The following is a 14,178-nucleotide window of genomic DNA, read 5'->3' on the forward strand; positions in this document are numbered from 1 at the left end:
TACATACAGTACACCAAATCATAGAACTGCTTTACTTGAGGCAGGCATTAGCTAGTTTAGTTTACTGACATTAGTTAGTTTAGTTTACTCACAATCGTTGTCCACAACATACAATTATTTGTCCAGGTCTGGACAAGCTGAAGAAACCATATTGCTTGGTGTCATTATCACTATGGTAACTAGAATTAACATCAGCATCATTGTTATCAGTCTTCAGCCGACTTGACCAAATTAAGCAGTTTTCCATTACATGGTATGGTTTAGTACACCGCATAATAGAACCAAAGAAAAAAAACAGAAAAAAAACGAAGTATGCCCTATGATACAGATGTCATGACCAACATCATAATTTACACACACATACATAGAGATCTAAAAACAATATTTCTGTCATTAATATATTCTAATAATTTAATAGATAAACATGTTTTTCAATCAGTAAAAGTCTTGATGCACTAAATTGTCTGTTTAGAAACAAGTTATTTTTTTTATACAAGACTAAGATCAGGTCACGCTCTCTCGCACAACATCCACAAAGACGGAGAGGTGGAGAGAAGGAGAGGAGGAGTGGGGGAGAGAAGGAGAGGAGGAGAGGAGGAGTGGAGGAGAGGAGGAGAGGAGGAGTGGGGGAGAGGTGGAGAGAAGGAGAGGAGGAGTGGGGGAGAGAAGGAGAGGAGGAGTGGGGGAGAGGAGGAGAGAAGGAGAGGAGGGGAGGGGTGGAGAGAAGGAGAGGAGGAGTGGGGGAGAGAAGGAGAGGAGGAGTGGGGGAGAGAAGGAGTGGGGGGAGAGGTGGAGAGAAGGAGTGGGGAGAGGAGGAGTGGGGGAGAGGTGGAGAGAAGGACTGGGGGAGAGGAGTGGGGAGAGGTGGAGTGAAGGAGAGAAGGAGTGGGGGAGAGGTGAAAGGAGTGGGGAGAGGAGGAGTGGGGGAGAGGAGGAGTGGGGGAGAGGAGGAGTGGGGGAGAGGAGGAGTGGGGGAGAGGAGGAGTGGGGGAGAGGAGGAGAAGAGGAGGGAGGTCCCTGGGGAGGTCTGCTGATGTTTAGTAGTGGGTAATGCTCTCATTGTGGAAGAGCTTTGAGTATGGCGTTCACCTCCTCCGCAACAGCTGTCAATGCAAACTCAAACTGCTCCTGAGGGTGGATTGAGAGAGAGAGAGAGAGAGAGAGAGAGAGAGAGAGAGAGAGAGAGAGAGAGAGAGAGAGAGAGAGAGAGAGAGAGAGAGAGAGAGAGAGAGAGAGAGAGGGAGAGGGAGAGGGAGGGAGGGAGGGAGAGAGAGAGAGAGAGAGAGAGAGAGAGAGAGAGAGAGAGAGAGAGAGAGAGAGAGAGAGAGAGAGAGAGAGAGAGAAAGAGTCAATGAGTTTAAGCCAATGTTCTTTCCAGATGAATTGCAATACAGAAATAGACTCACAGATCAGACTTACAGAGGAGCTATAGAGAATCATGTCTAAGAAGTCTAGAAAACAATGACTTCACTGCCATTGGTCACTTGATGCTGAAGTGATTCAATAAGCAACCACTAGGGGGAGTAAAACTGTAGAGTTTACTAACTAAACAAACGACTAAAATGTACTATGTATGTAGAACCCTTACCTACAGAAATCAAACTATATACGATAGGCTTATACGATATTGCAGAAAACAAAACGTATACTAATAAAACATTTCTCATCACCAATAATTGTGAAAACATGACAGTCACTCATTGAGGATACATGGTTTAATAAAGAATGGATCGATATGACTGCTGGGCCAATCTAATAATTCTCAGGGAATCCACACTATGATTGATGTTTCCAAACTGGCTGTCGATTGTCTGACCAGAACACATATTGTTCATTCTTTGTGTTTAGTGTTGGGGAACAACTTGGGTCTCATTTGAGCTGATACTCTGCTTTATGAAACAGACATAAAAGCTCCACATTTCTTGAGGACTCTGTAGACAAGACACAACTAACTGAGCATGCCAGTCTCTCTCTCTCTCTCTCTCTAGTTTGGGAAACACCATACACCCACTACAAACCTAGCACTGCACTAAAGCAAAGGCTTTGAACATTTGAACGCTATTAGTGCACCGCTAACTAGCTAGCCATTTCATACCTTCCCTCCCTCTCCTTTGAGAAATCAGAGTCCATTAGAGTTCCCAGCAGAGGTGAGGACATTACCTTTGTCTGGACCATAGCCGGCCGCTGATCCCTCAAGTGCTCCAGGGTGGCAGCAATATCAATCTCCTTAGCACCTGCAACACAACACCAACAACAAATTGGACAGAGTTCAAAGCCAGGAGATAATCCAGGCAGCGTCTGTCAATCTCATTTTTACTCGCTCCCTTTGGAACCTCCGCCATGCAACGATTGAAAAGTATTACATTCATCCCTTATCCACACAGACGCTACAAACAAGGCTCCGATTGTTTTGTTGGCTGGATGAAAATGAGAGGGTGGGGAAAGAACATGTTTGCAAAGGTATTTGTAAAACCACAAAATGTAAGATACAGGAATCAGAGGGATTCTCTTAGGATAAAATAAAACAAAATAAACACTTCAAATAACGATTTGTTTTGATCAAAGCTTTGTGAGCTAACCAAGGTGCCCCATAGGTTGTCTCAGTCTCAAGCAGCAAGGGATGCCTGCCTATTTACCTGTCTGTATTTCTGCCTTCCTACTTGGCAAGCTACCACCCAGGTGAATAGCTAGATGTGTTGGATACTGGGCAAGCAGAGTGGAGAACCCTCTCTTCCCCATCCCTGCAGCACCAGTGCCCAGTCAGCCTGGCAGCGGGCCCTGCCCTCAGACCCAGTGCCCAGTTGGCACTGCTCTATGCTCCCCTGCCGACCAAACATGGCTGTGATCACAAAGAAGACAGCTATCTGGGTCTGGAATTGGGGCCAGACTACATGATCGTCTGTGTGGCGCTGAAGGCCTACTGTGAAAGCTTTGGAGAAAATCATAAGTAACAGAGTGAGGGAGACAAACACAACAAAATTACATTCATGAGGAGTGGTGAGGAAAATGGAAAAATAAACTGGATTTGATTTGTTTTCTGTAGCTAACTACCTTAACCCCTCTCACACTTTCCTCAGAAAATCTTTCCTGTGCATTAAAAGAGCAAACTTTTCTGTTTTACACAAAAGATAAAATAATAAGCAAGAATAGCTAATTCAAGCCATTCTCTTTCAATGACAGTTTTTACTCTACAGTTACAATAGAGTAACTCAAGTCTATTCCTCCCACCCAAGACTGGTGCTCACACAGTTCTATGAGCACCACACTAATAAGTTCTTCATTTTCTAGGACTTAACAGCCAGGCTATTGTGTTGGTTGTAATAAACCAGACTGTGGAGGAACAGTATAAATGGCTCATTTGAGTTTCCCTTGCAAGAATCCCTTCAAGGAGGGGTGCTCTGAGAAGAATCAAGAGAAAGCCCCAAGTCCTTGTGGGAGCTGTGAAAGAGACAGAGCCGTGGCTAGCAGCTGGACCCCGGGCTGAAAGCACTCCTGCACTTGTGCTGCTGATTCTTAAGTTAGAGAGAACATTACAGCAGGAGAAAAAAAAGAGGCTTTGGTAGTAAGTAAAAAAAAAAGGCATAATTCTCAGCCTCCGAATGTACAATTCATTCCTTGGGAGAAAAAGAGAGGGTAAAAAAAGTGAGAAGAGAATGATTTTGTGTCCAAGGGCATACAGGTCTTTGATCAGGCTGAGGGAACCTGGGCCTCCTGCTTCTCAGGAGACAGACAAAGAGGACCCTAACCCTAACTGGCCGGGCCCAGATTCCTCCACGGCACAGAGAAGAAAGCCTTTGGGCTGCCTCACAGTGTGACAGCCTGGGAAAAGCCCCTCTCAGCAGGCCTAAGATGCCTGCTTAAGGCCAGGGCCACAGCACCGGTCAGGAGATTTTGAAATCACTAATACACACAAATGTAAATGCACGGATGAACACACACACACACACACACACACACACACACACACACACACACACACACACACCCACCACCACCACCACGACAAACCGAGAGGAGAATAGGTCAAGAACAAATTAGTGTTTGTGTGTGTGTGTGTGTGTGTGTGTTTGTGTGAATGCCATGCTGAAGCAATTGGTGTAAGGTGCTTTCAATTTGAATGGAAGAGCACATTCCAACAAAAGTGCATGTGAGCCTACATGAACACAATTAGGTCGGCTGTTTGCTGAAGAGAAATGGCATTAAATTCCAATAAACATGATAAATGTATCTGCATTAACACATTTACAATTTGTTTGACATAAATTGCCAGAATAGGAACTCTTAAACTACATGTATATCTGAAATAATCAATGTGATTGGGAATACTGATATTAACCAAAAAATATCTCCATATTTTTTTCTCTCCATTTCCATTGATCATTCATTCATTGAAGCTGCACCCGAGCCAGTCACCCTCTAATGCATTTCAAGACCCACAGCTGAAAAAGAGTAAGGCTTTAATGTTGAATTGGCGATGCTGCTAAACAAGCCTAAAGAGAAAAGAAAAGCTGTCTGACTCCCACCTTTAGCCATCTTATTGAGAACCATGTCAATCAGAATGTATGTTCCACTCCTCCCGGCGCCATTGCTGCAATAGAGAGAGAGAGAGAGAGAGAGAGAGAGAGAGATGGGGTGTGATTAAAATGACTTAACAGACACAATACTATTTCAATGTGTTATTGTTTTGGTCAATACAATTTTTACTTACAGCCCTAAATGAAAGTTGTTAATTTTGAATGCTAATATTTTTGTTTGTTGATATTGTATCAGCTTGTAAAAATGTGAGCTGTTTTTATGCAGTCATAACAGGTGGCAACATAGAGGAGAGTTTAATATTCCAAGCATATAAAATTACTAATGCTATTTTGAGGGGCTGAACGACATCAAACATGATGATTTTTGTATAAAAAGGTTGTTCTGGGGTTTAAATGTAATAACAAGAATAATAAACCATCCTCAAAAGTGGCAAAGCTGCAATATGATGCAAAGAAGAGTACATTTATTTTATTAAAATTGCTGGTGAAAAACTAACAAAACAAAAACACTCAGTACATATAGAAAAAAGAGGGGGTATACTGAACATTTAGTTTGATGAATAGAGATGCAATACTATTTTCATCTATGTTTTTAATCTATGTCTTTCATTTATAAATCACCTACTTCGACTGGTGTTGGCACTGTAAAAAAAGAAGACACCAAATCCCCTTAAAAAAGCACGAGAGGTTTACATAAACACAGTAAACACACTGTCTGTTGTGTATCTGAACAATCTGGGCAATGGTAATTGAGCACAATCCCGTTGCAGTTTACAGGATGTGCTTCCCAAATGGCCCCCTATAGTGCAGTACTTTTGACTAGGGCCTGGTAGCACCACTATGAAGAGACTAGGGTGACATTTGGAATGCAGACAGGGACTCCGGGGGGACGCTGCTATCTATGTCTGTGATCTGTAGTTTGCAGTATGTATCGATACTTAGCAATGCCTAGCATGGGTTATTATGAACTGATCAAAGATAAGGCTGAGGACAAAGCCCTGGGCCACAGAAAACACATTTTAAGATGTTTGTTTGCCTGCCTGGCCTCGACTGGCTCGCCTCTCAGAGCTGAGCTAAGCTGATCTGAGCTGAGATAGAGACCTGTGATTTATCTGCAAGGTGCCTATGTGTAGTCTACAAAGCTATAGCTATGCTAATGTTGCTGCTTGTGCTAATGGTTATATGAAAACTGAAAACACAAGCTTTAAACTACACTGAACAAAAATATAAACGCAACATACAACAATTTCATTTTTTTTTACTGAGTTACAGTTCATATAAGGAAATCAGTCAATTGAAATAATGACATTAGGCCCTAATCTATGGGTTTCACATGACTGGGAATACAGATATGCATCTGTTGGTCACAGATACCTTTAAAAAAGGTAGGGACGTGGATCAGAAAACCAGTCAGTATCTGGTGTGACCACCATTTGCCTCATGCAGTGCGACACATCTCCTTCGCATAGAGTTGATCAGGCTGTTGATTGTGGCCTATGGAATGTTGTCCCACACCTCTTCAATGGGTGTGCGAAGTTGCTGGATATTAGCGGGAACTGGAACACGCTGTCATACACGTCGATCCAGAGCATCCCAAACATGCTCAATAGGTGACATGTCTGGTTAGTATGCAGGCCATGGAAGAACTGGGACATTTTCAGCTTCCAGGAATTGTGTACTGACCTGACCCTTGCGACATGGGGCTGTGCACTATCATGCTGAAACATGAGGTGATGGTGGCGGATGAATGGCACGACAATGGGCCTCAGGATTCAAATTGCCATTGATCAAATGCAATTGTGTTCGTTGTCCGTAGCTTATGCCTGCCCATACCATAACCCCACCGCTGGCCATCTGCCCGTTACAGTTGAAACTGGGATTCATCCGTGAAAAGCACATTTCTCCAGCGTGCCAGTGGCCATCGAAGGTGAGCATTTGCCCACTGAAGTCGGTTACGACGCCGAACTGCAGTCAGGTCAAGACCCTGGTGATGACAACGAGCACGCAGATGAGCTTCCCTGAGACGGTTTCTGACAGTTTGTGCAGAACTTCTTCGGTTGTGCAAACCCACAGTTTCATCAGCTGTCCGGGTGGTTGGTCTCAGACGATGAAGATGCTGGATGTGGAGGTCCTGGGCTGGCTTGGTTACACGTGGTCTTCGGTTTGAGGCCGGTTGGACATACTGCCAAATTCTCTAAAACGTCACGATAGTAGAGAAATGAACATTACATTCTCTGGCAACTGCTCTGGTGGACATTCCTGCAGTCAGCATGCCAATTGCACGGTCCCTCAAAACTTGAGACATCTGTGGCATTGTGTTGCGTGACAAAACTGCACATTTTAGAGTGGCCTTTTATTGTCCCCCGCACAAGGTGCAGCTGTGTGATGATCATGCTGTTTAATCAGCTTCTTGATATGCCACACCTGTCAGGTGGATGGATTATCTTGGCAAAGGAGAAATGCTCACGAACAGGGATATAAACAAATTTGTGCACAAAATGTGAGAGAAATAAGCTTTTTGTATGTATGGCAAATTTCTGGGATCTTTTATTTCAGCTCATGAAACATGGGACCAACTCCTTTCATTTTGTGTTTATATTTTTGTTCAGTGTATGAACTATATTCCAACCATTTATTTCAGGTTTCATCTATTTTTGGGAACTGTGGTTTGGAACATATACATGAAAGGAAAACACAGTAGATCTATGCATAATAGATATATGCATAATAGAGAGAGAGAGGGGTGTTATAATCATAGATGTAAGACCCATTACAGACAAATGGCATACTGTGATTACATCATTTACTTCCTCTACTGAGGTACAATCCTCTTTATACTTGCCTGCAATGGACTATTATAGGACAAGACCGTCCCCGGTAGCACTTGTTAACCTTTCTGCAACAGAACAGACAGAAGACATAAAGCATCATAAACCTTATGTCAAATCCCAACATCAAAATTAGATCAAATGAAATATAAAATAAAAGAGTACACCAAGTGATTGAACCAATTTTATTCTCAGTTATGATTGATTTTAATTGGTCAACACTTCTCAAATTAATAAGGGCCTGAAGGCAAGAACAAGTCTACATCAAGGTTAAATATTATAATGATACTGTGGACTTTGAAAAGATACATCCCTTCTCAATCTATTTAAAAGAATATATAAATCCAAATTTCACAACCATAATTAATGAAGACTGACTTAATGAAGATATGCCATTGCAGTGGTGATATATTGGATTGTGGTAATGAGGTGTGGTGGCTGCTGGGTATATGCGTCCCAGATGACACATTAGTGCACTACTTTTGACCAGGGCTCTGGTCAAATATAGTGCACTATACAGGGAATAGGGTGCCATTTTGTCCGCCATGCATTAACCTTGTACAATTAAAGAAATTACACAGTGGCGAGACACACTCCTGCCAGCAGCACCGTACAGCGGCCCTCACATTGTTAATTGGCTGTTGTTGTGGAGGTGAATTATGCTGGACCAGATCTTTTCATCATGGAGCGCAATAACTAAAATGTTAAAGGGGAAGGGGCGGTGGGGGTTAGGGGAAGGGGCGGTGGGGGTTAGGGGAAGGGGCGGTGGGGGTTAGGGGAAGGGCGGTGGGGGGTTAGGGGAAGGGGCGGTGGGAGTTAGGGGAAGGGGCGGTGGGGGTTAGGGGAAGGGGCGGTGGGGGTTAGGGGAAGGGGCGGTGGGGGTTAGGGGAAGGGGCGGTGGGGGTTAGGGGAAGGGGCGGTGGGGGTTAGGGGAAACTCACTCCCATAAAAGTACATGCAGTAGGCTAATGATCTTACTGAAACTTCTAAAGAACTAGAACTAAATAAGAATTAAACTTCCATCTGTATGTATACTACAGTATAGGGTTGAATGGCGTGAACCTGGTTACCAAGCTTTACCGGGATTTACCGCCCAAAACCACTCCCTTTTCCCAGGATAAATAACTGTGAGAAACTGGTTAATTCGAATAAATTATTTATATGAACAGCATGGCGTGAAATGGAACTGTTAAATTATATGCGATGTCTAAATCTGGTTTCTCTATGGACTCCGCATGATGAATCAACGCTCAGGGTGGGGACAGACCATCTCAGTATGGAGTGCACTCTACAATGCATGTAGACCTATCATCTCATCATGGTCACTTTTTTTCTTGTGACAGGTAGGCATACATTTGCTGCAGCATAGCCTATGCTATAGTAATATAAAGACCGAATGCGCGTCTAATTTACCCATCTCCATCAGGCTTTCGGGGTCACCTTGTTTTTTAATTGCAGTTCCACAATGAAACTTGTTTCATTTAACTGTTGAAAGTGAGGAAGGAATGAAGCAACAATAGAGAGAGAAAGAGGTAGGCTAATAACATTATGGGAAATATTATTACATTGAAATTTTTTATATATGCGTCAGCCTACTAATTATACAAATAGGCCCTTTTATACAAAATTAAAATCAAATTCGTTAGCCTATACTTGTAACTTTGTAGGCCACATGTGCCGCACCAGAATCGCATGTTCTCTCCCTGTTTAATCATGGTTTAAACAATGTGCGTAATTCCAGTCCATATAATACAGTATAATACAATACAGTACAGTAATACAGTTCACACTAAAAAAGATTAGCCTACTGGAGCTAGATTCATTTATTTACCCAAGAGAGCATATAGCTAGCTACATCTATGGGCTTTTATGTTTTTCTGTCGTGCATAATGTGCAGTAGCCTATATCATATACTATATGTTTTGGATAATGGCACAATCATTTGGGCTTTTTTGGGCTTGGGCTCATTAAATGTCGTTAATGTAGGGATCATAAAATGTATTAAATACATGAATCATCAGGCTCAGGTAGCATCAGGTTTTAATTTTCATGTTGATCAAAGCTCTAATCAAATCCAGACATATTTATATTCTTTATAATGTTTTTGAATGACATGGTCTGGTTTTGGCGGGAAATACCGGGCTACCCGGGAGAAAAGTGATTTATTCTCAGGATGGAACGTTTGTAAAATACCGGGAAAATATTCAACCCTACTACAGTACTTATACATTTACTGTATGTGGGGCAGGACACTGAATACTTATGCCTAGGGATTTATTTCAAGCTCTCGCTATAATACCCAATGATTATCTCTTTAATAAACTGGATTTAAATGAATAGTATTCCTTCATCGATGAAAAGTAAATTGACAGAAAATGTTACTCAACAAAACGAAAAACCAATTCACAATTCAGAAGTCCCGATCCCACCATGAACCAAGTTACCATAGGAACAACAGCAGATCACCAATGGGGGGTTGGTTGGGGGGAAGTGGGGGAATTCAAAGGAGGAAGGCGATCCTTAGATAAGTTAAACTTATAGAGTATCAGTCAGAGAAAGTAAAGCAAATCATGAGCAAGCAAAAGGTGAGAGGTCGTTAGAGAGAGGAGGAGAGGCTGAGGAGAGAGAGGAGGAGCAGGGGGGTTCCGCAAGGCCCCTGGTTGCAGAGTCACAGTTTCCAATGATCACTTTTGTGACTATGCAACTGGGCTCATATTACTAGCTGCAACATCACAAAAATGACACTGGCAACCGCTAATTAGCTGGCAATATAACAAAAGGAAGAAAACAAAACAAAACAGGTAGGTTGCTATGAAACTGAGAAATAAAAGAATGTGCTGCTCGATCATAAGTAAGACTTGTTAATTAAATACAGAGAGAGGAATTAGCTTACAGTTTATGTTCTCGAACCCTTAAGTGTGATAATTGCTGTCGAAACCACAAACCAAGATTCAGATTCAAGTGTTACTGCAATAGAGTATGAAAATGTATGCACTCACTAACTGTAAGTCGCTCTGGATAAGAGCGTCTGCTAAATGACTAAAATGTCAAATGTAAATAAGAAATCGAGCGCGAACAAATTTTTTAATCCCAGTATTTCCCCTCACCCCATGAGAAAAGGCAACAATTCCACACTGACCACAGTTGGTGGCTTGATGGCAGTATGATGTGTTTCACCATATATCCTGGCCCTGCTCTTTCCCGGAAGATCTCACCTCATAAGTGTGCAGCACAAATACAATAACACCAGGCTATATAACATCACAGTACTCAGACTTGTCCTGTTATTTGAAAAATTCCTCAGTGGACCTAAGAGAGCATTAGAGCTAGCAATAAAGAGATTTACTGAGTCATAGTATATCTTATATATCTATATGAAGACTGGCACATAAAGAAAGAGGAGAAGAAGGGAACTAAAGGTTTAATACCACAAAATACCTTATTGTTACCGTGTCTGACAGTAATAGGGTTGCAAAAATCTGGTAACATTCTAGAAATCCATGTTTTCCGAGGAATCTTCTGATCAGGATTTCTGGAAAACCTGGGAATTTTGGGAAAGGTCCCGGATTTTTGCAACTCTAGATAGTGGTGAGGACAGCCCTGTCGAGCCCTGACTCTAGGAAGTCCTACCTGCGGAAGTCCAGGAGTGTCCGGCTGGACTCAGGGACGTTCTGGTTGAGCCAGGTAAGGAAGTGGAACTGTGTGACGGTGCGCGTCTCGTTGGTCTGCATGTTCTTTAGGTAGAAACTACGAACCAGGAAGTCATCACACCAAATGTGCTCCGACACCAGGTTCACCTATAGAGGAAGAGGAAGTGATGTCAGTCATAGAAATAGAAAGAGTTCTCATTCTTATTCTATTGTAAGAGTTATCCCTGAATACACAGTAAATCATGCAATTAGAAGTGCACTTGATTTTAAACATGCAGTGCATTGTGTACCTTATAGAAACTTTAGAAAATGTGTATTACTGACTGCTATTACAGTATATTAGTAAATGGTTGAATACAATTAAAAGTGAGTACATTTACAACCAAATTATGCTGAAATTACACTGTTTCACATGCATTTAAATATCTAAACGACTACAACCATATTTCCGATTTAGAACAATAACAATAGATAAGTCTAGAATAACGACAAATTGTCATTTTGAGCGAACATCAGACATTGGATAGCCAGGCCTGGTACCTCGTAGATGTGGTAGAGGTTGGACCCCTCGTCAGGCCAGTAGTGGTAGCACTGTTTGACTCCGCTCTCAGTGAGGGGCGTCAGCATGACAATGACCACACAGCCATTCTCCCAAACCATCTGCACACAAAAGAGAGAGAACAGCCATTTTGTCACAAGGCAACACCCAGTAATTGCATCGGGTTGTGCAGGCACACACACACTGTGCTTGCCTCACGCTATTTTATTGAGATGCTCCCACACACACTTCAAACTTTTATGTACGAGTCCATTTACTAGTGTTAGAGGAAAAATACAAAACTTGACAAACAGGAATATTGAATAAAACGCTTATTAAAATGGTTCATTATCATCCATTCCTTCTTATTGAATCATCTGCATCTAAATTACAGTACCATCTACTTTCCATATATAATTGGGAAAAACACTGTTAGCTGTCGCTGTGAAATTCTTAAAGTCCTCTAAATGGTCGTTTTTGTCAACTTTAACAATAGTAAAACAGTTTGGTTAAAAAAGTAACAGCTTCATATGGAGGGGGGACTGATGGTGCAAATTGGCGCAAGCTAAAGCATGATGGTGCAATGCATCTGACTTTTGATGATTCAAAGTATCAATGTTTTAATTGTATCTGTCCCTTAACAAATAAATACATTATTGTTACTGAGACAGTCCCTCTCCCTATTGTGTCATTCCACAACTAGGAGTGTCTGTTTAGGTGTATTTTTCTTGCTGACATACAGTCTAGATGGCGCTGGTCAGAAGGTGGGTAGGCTCTAGAGAGCCATTGGCAGGATAGAAAAACAGCAGCCAGGTTAATGAAGCTAATAAAACATTATTGTCACACTCATCAGATGACCAGGATGCTCTCTCACCTACGGCTCATGATTTCACAGTTACCAAGAGCATTTGCTAATGTTTAGCACATCGAACAAAGTATAGCACAGTTGACAAAGTTCTAATAGAGTTTAATGATGTAAAGTGTGTTGTGACCCATGTAAAATGCACTTAAAAAAAATACTAATTTACTAAGACTATCAGTGCTCATTAGAGTACTTAATGATGGTAAAACATAATTCTGCTGACTGGGTAGAATAGACACTAAAAAATAACCTCAGGAAAGCCTGAATATGGAAGCTCCTTGAACTCTGTAACACTGAGCCGCCATAATGACTATGGGAGAGGGGGAGAGAGAGAGCGAGAGAGAGCTGCATGCTGTGTGGGACTCGAGAGGGCCAGTGAATGACAGGAGGGGGAAGATTAGGGAGAAGAGGGGAGAGAGAGAGCCTCCACCCCCCTCTCAGAGTGTGTTCAGGGCCCAACAGGGATTAGGCAGAGAGGTCCAGGCCGAGGCCCATACTCCGGTTGTCCTCATGCTGGGCCAGGCATTCCGTCCACTCAGCAGCACAATTAAAGTAACACACGGGGGACAGAGGATGCATCCCAAATGGTGCCCTATTCCCTACATAGTGCTCTACTTTTGACCAGAGCACTATGCACCCTGATGAAAAAAAGTAGTGCACTATATAGGGAATAGGGTGCCATTTGGGATGCACTCAGAACAATTCCATCCTTGGAATTCTCCCATTATCAGAGAGGTAGAAAATAATACTTCACCACCTTATCGATTGCATGAAATAATCTAATCTAATTCAAGACAACCTGCCTTTCTCTCCTATAGTTTGACACAACCAGGCATATCTGTATACAGTCGTGGTCAAAAGTTTTGAGAATGACACAAATATTAATTTTCACAAAGTCTGCTGCCTCAGTTTTATGATGGCAATTTGCATATACTCCAGAATGTTATGAAGAGTGATCAGATGAATTGCAATTAATTGCAAAGTCCCTCTTTGCCATGAAAATTTACTTAAATCCCCAAAAAACATTTCCACTGCATTTCAGCCCTGCCACAAAAGGACCAGCTGACATCATGTCAGTGATTCTCTCGTTAACACAGGTGAGAGTGTTGACGAGGACAAGGCTGGAGATCACTCTGTCATGCTGATTGAGTTAGAATAACAGACTGGAAGCTTTAAAAGGAGGGAGGTGCTTGAAATCATTGTTCTTCCCCTGTTAACCATGGTTACCTGCAAGGAAACACGTGCCGTCATCATTGCTTTGCACAAAAAGGGCTTCACAGGCAAGGATATTGCTGCTAGTAAGATTGCACCTAAATCAACCATTTATCGGATCATCAAGAACATCAAGGAGAGAGGTTCAATTGTTGTGAAGAAGGCTTCAGGGTGCCCAAGAAAGTCCAGCAAGCGCCAGGACCGTTTCCTAAAGTTGATTCAGCTGCGAGATCGGGGAACCACCAGTGCAGAGCTTGCTCAGGAATGGCAGCAGGCAGGTGTGAGTGCATCTGCACGCACAGTGAGGCAAAGACTTTTGGAGGATGGCCGGGTGTCAAGAAGGGCAGCGAGGAAGCCACTTCTCTCCAGGAAAAACATCAGGGACAGACTGATATTCTGCAAAAGGTACAGGGATTGGACTGCTGAGGACTGGGGTAAAGTCATTTTCTCTGATGAATCCCCTTTCCGATTGTTTGGGGCATCCGGAAAAAAGCTTGTCCGGAGAAGACAAGGTGAGCGCTACCATCAGTCCTGTGTCATGCCAATAGTAAAG

The 14,178-nt window shown here is 42.5% G+C and overlaps 1 protein-coding gene across 1 annotated transcript in view; it reads right to left on the reverse strand.

The window, feature by feature from the left end:
* Positions 1–950: 950 nt before the first annotated feature.
* Positions 951–14,178, reverse strand: part of LOC121580885 (receptor-type tyrosine-protein phosphatase N2) — a 186,267-nt gene continuing 173,039 nt past the window's right edge. Inside the window, exons 20-25 of the mRNA XM_045224816.1 lie at positions 11,554–11,673; positions 10,994–11,160; positions 7,378–7,431; positions 4,524–4,588; positions 2,161–2,234; positions 951–1,128 (exon numbers count right to left, since the gene is read on the reverse strand). Coding sequence (XP_045080751.1) covers positions 1,057–1,128; positions 2,161–2,234; positions 4,524–4,588; positions 7,378–7,431; positions 10,994–11,160; positions 11,554–11,673 — 552 coding nt within the window. The 3' untranslated portion in view covers positions 951–1,056. The remainder of the gene's footprint in view (positions 1,129–2,160; positions 2,235–4,523; positions 4,589–7,377; positions 7,432–10,993; positions 11,161–11,553; positions 11,674–14,178) is intronic.

Source organism: Coregonus clupeaformis, chromosome 14 (assembly GCF_020615455.1).
Source record: "Coregonus clupeaformis isolate EN_2021a chromosome 14, ASM2061545v1, whole genome shotgun sequence".
NCBI classification, from domain to species: Eukaryota; Metazoa; Chordata; class Actinopteri; order Salmoniformes; family Salmonidae; genus Coregonus; species Coregonus clupeaformis.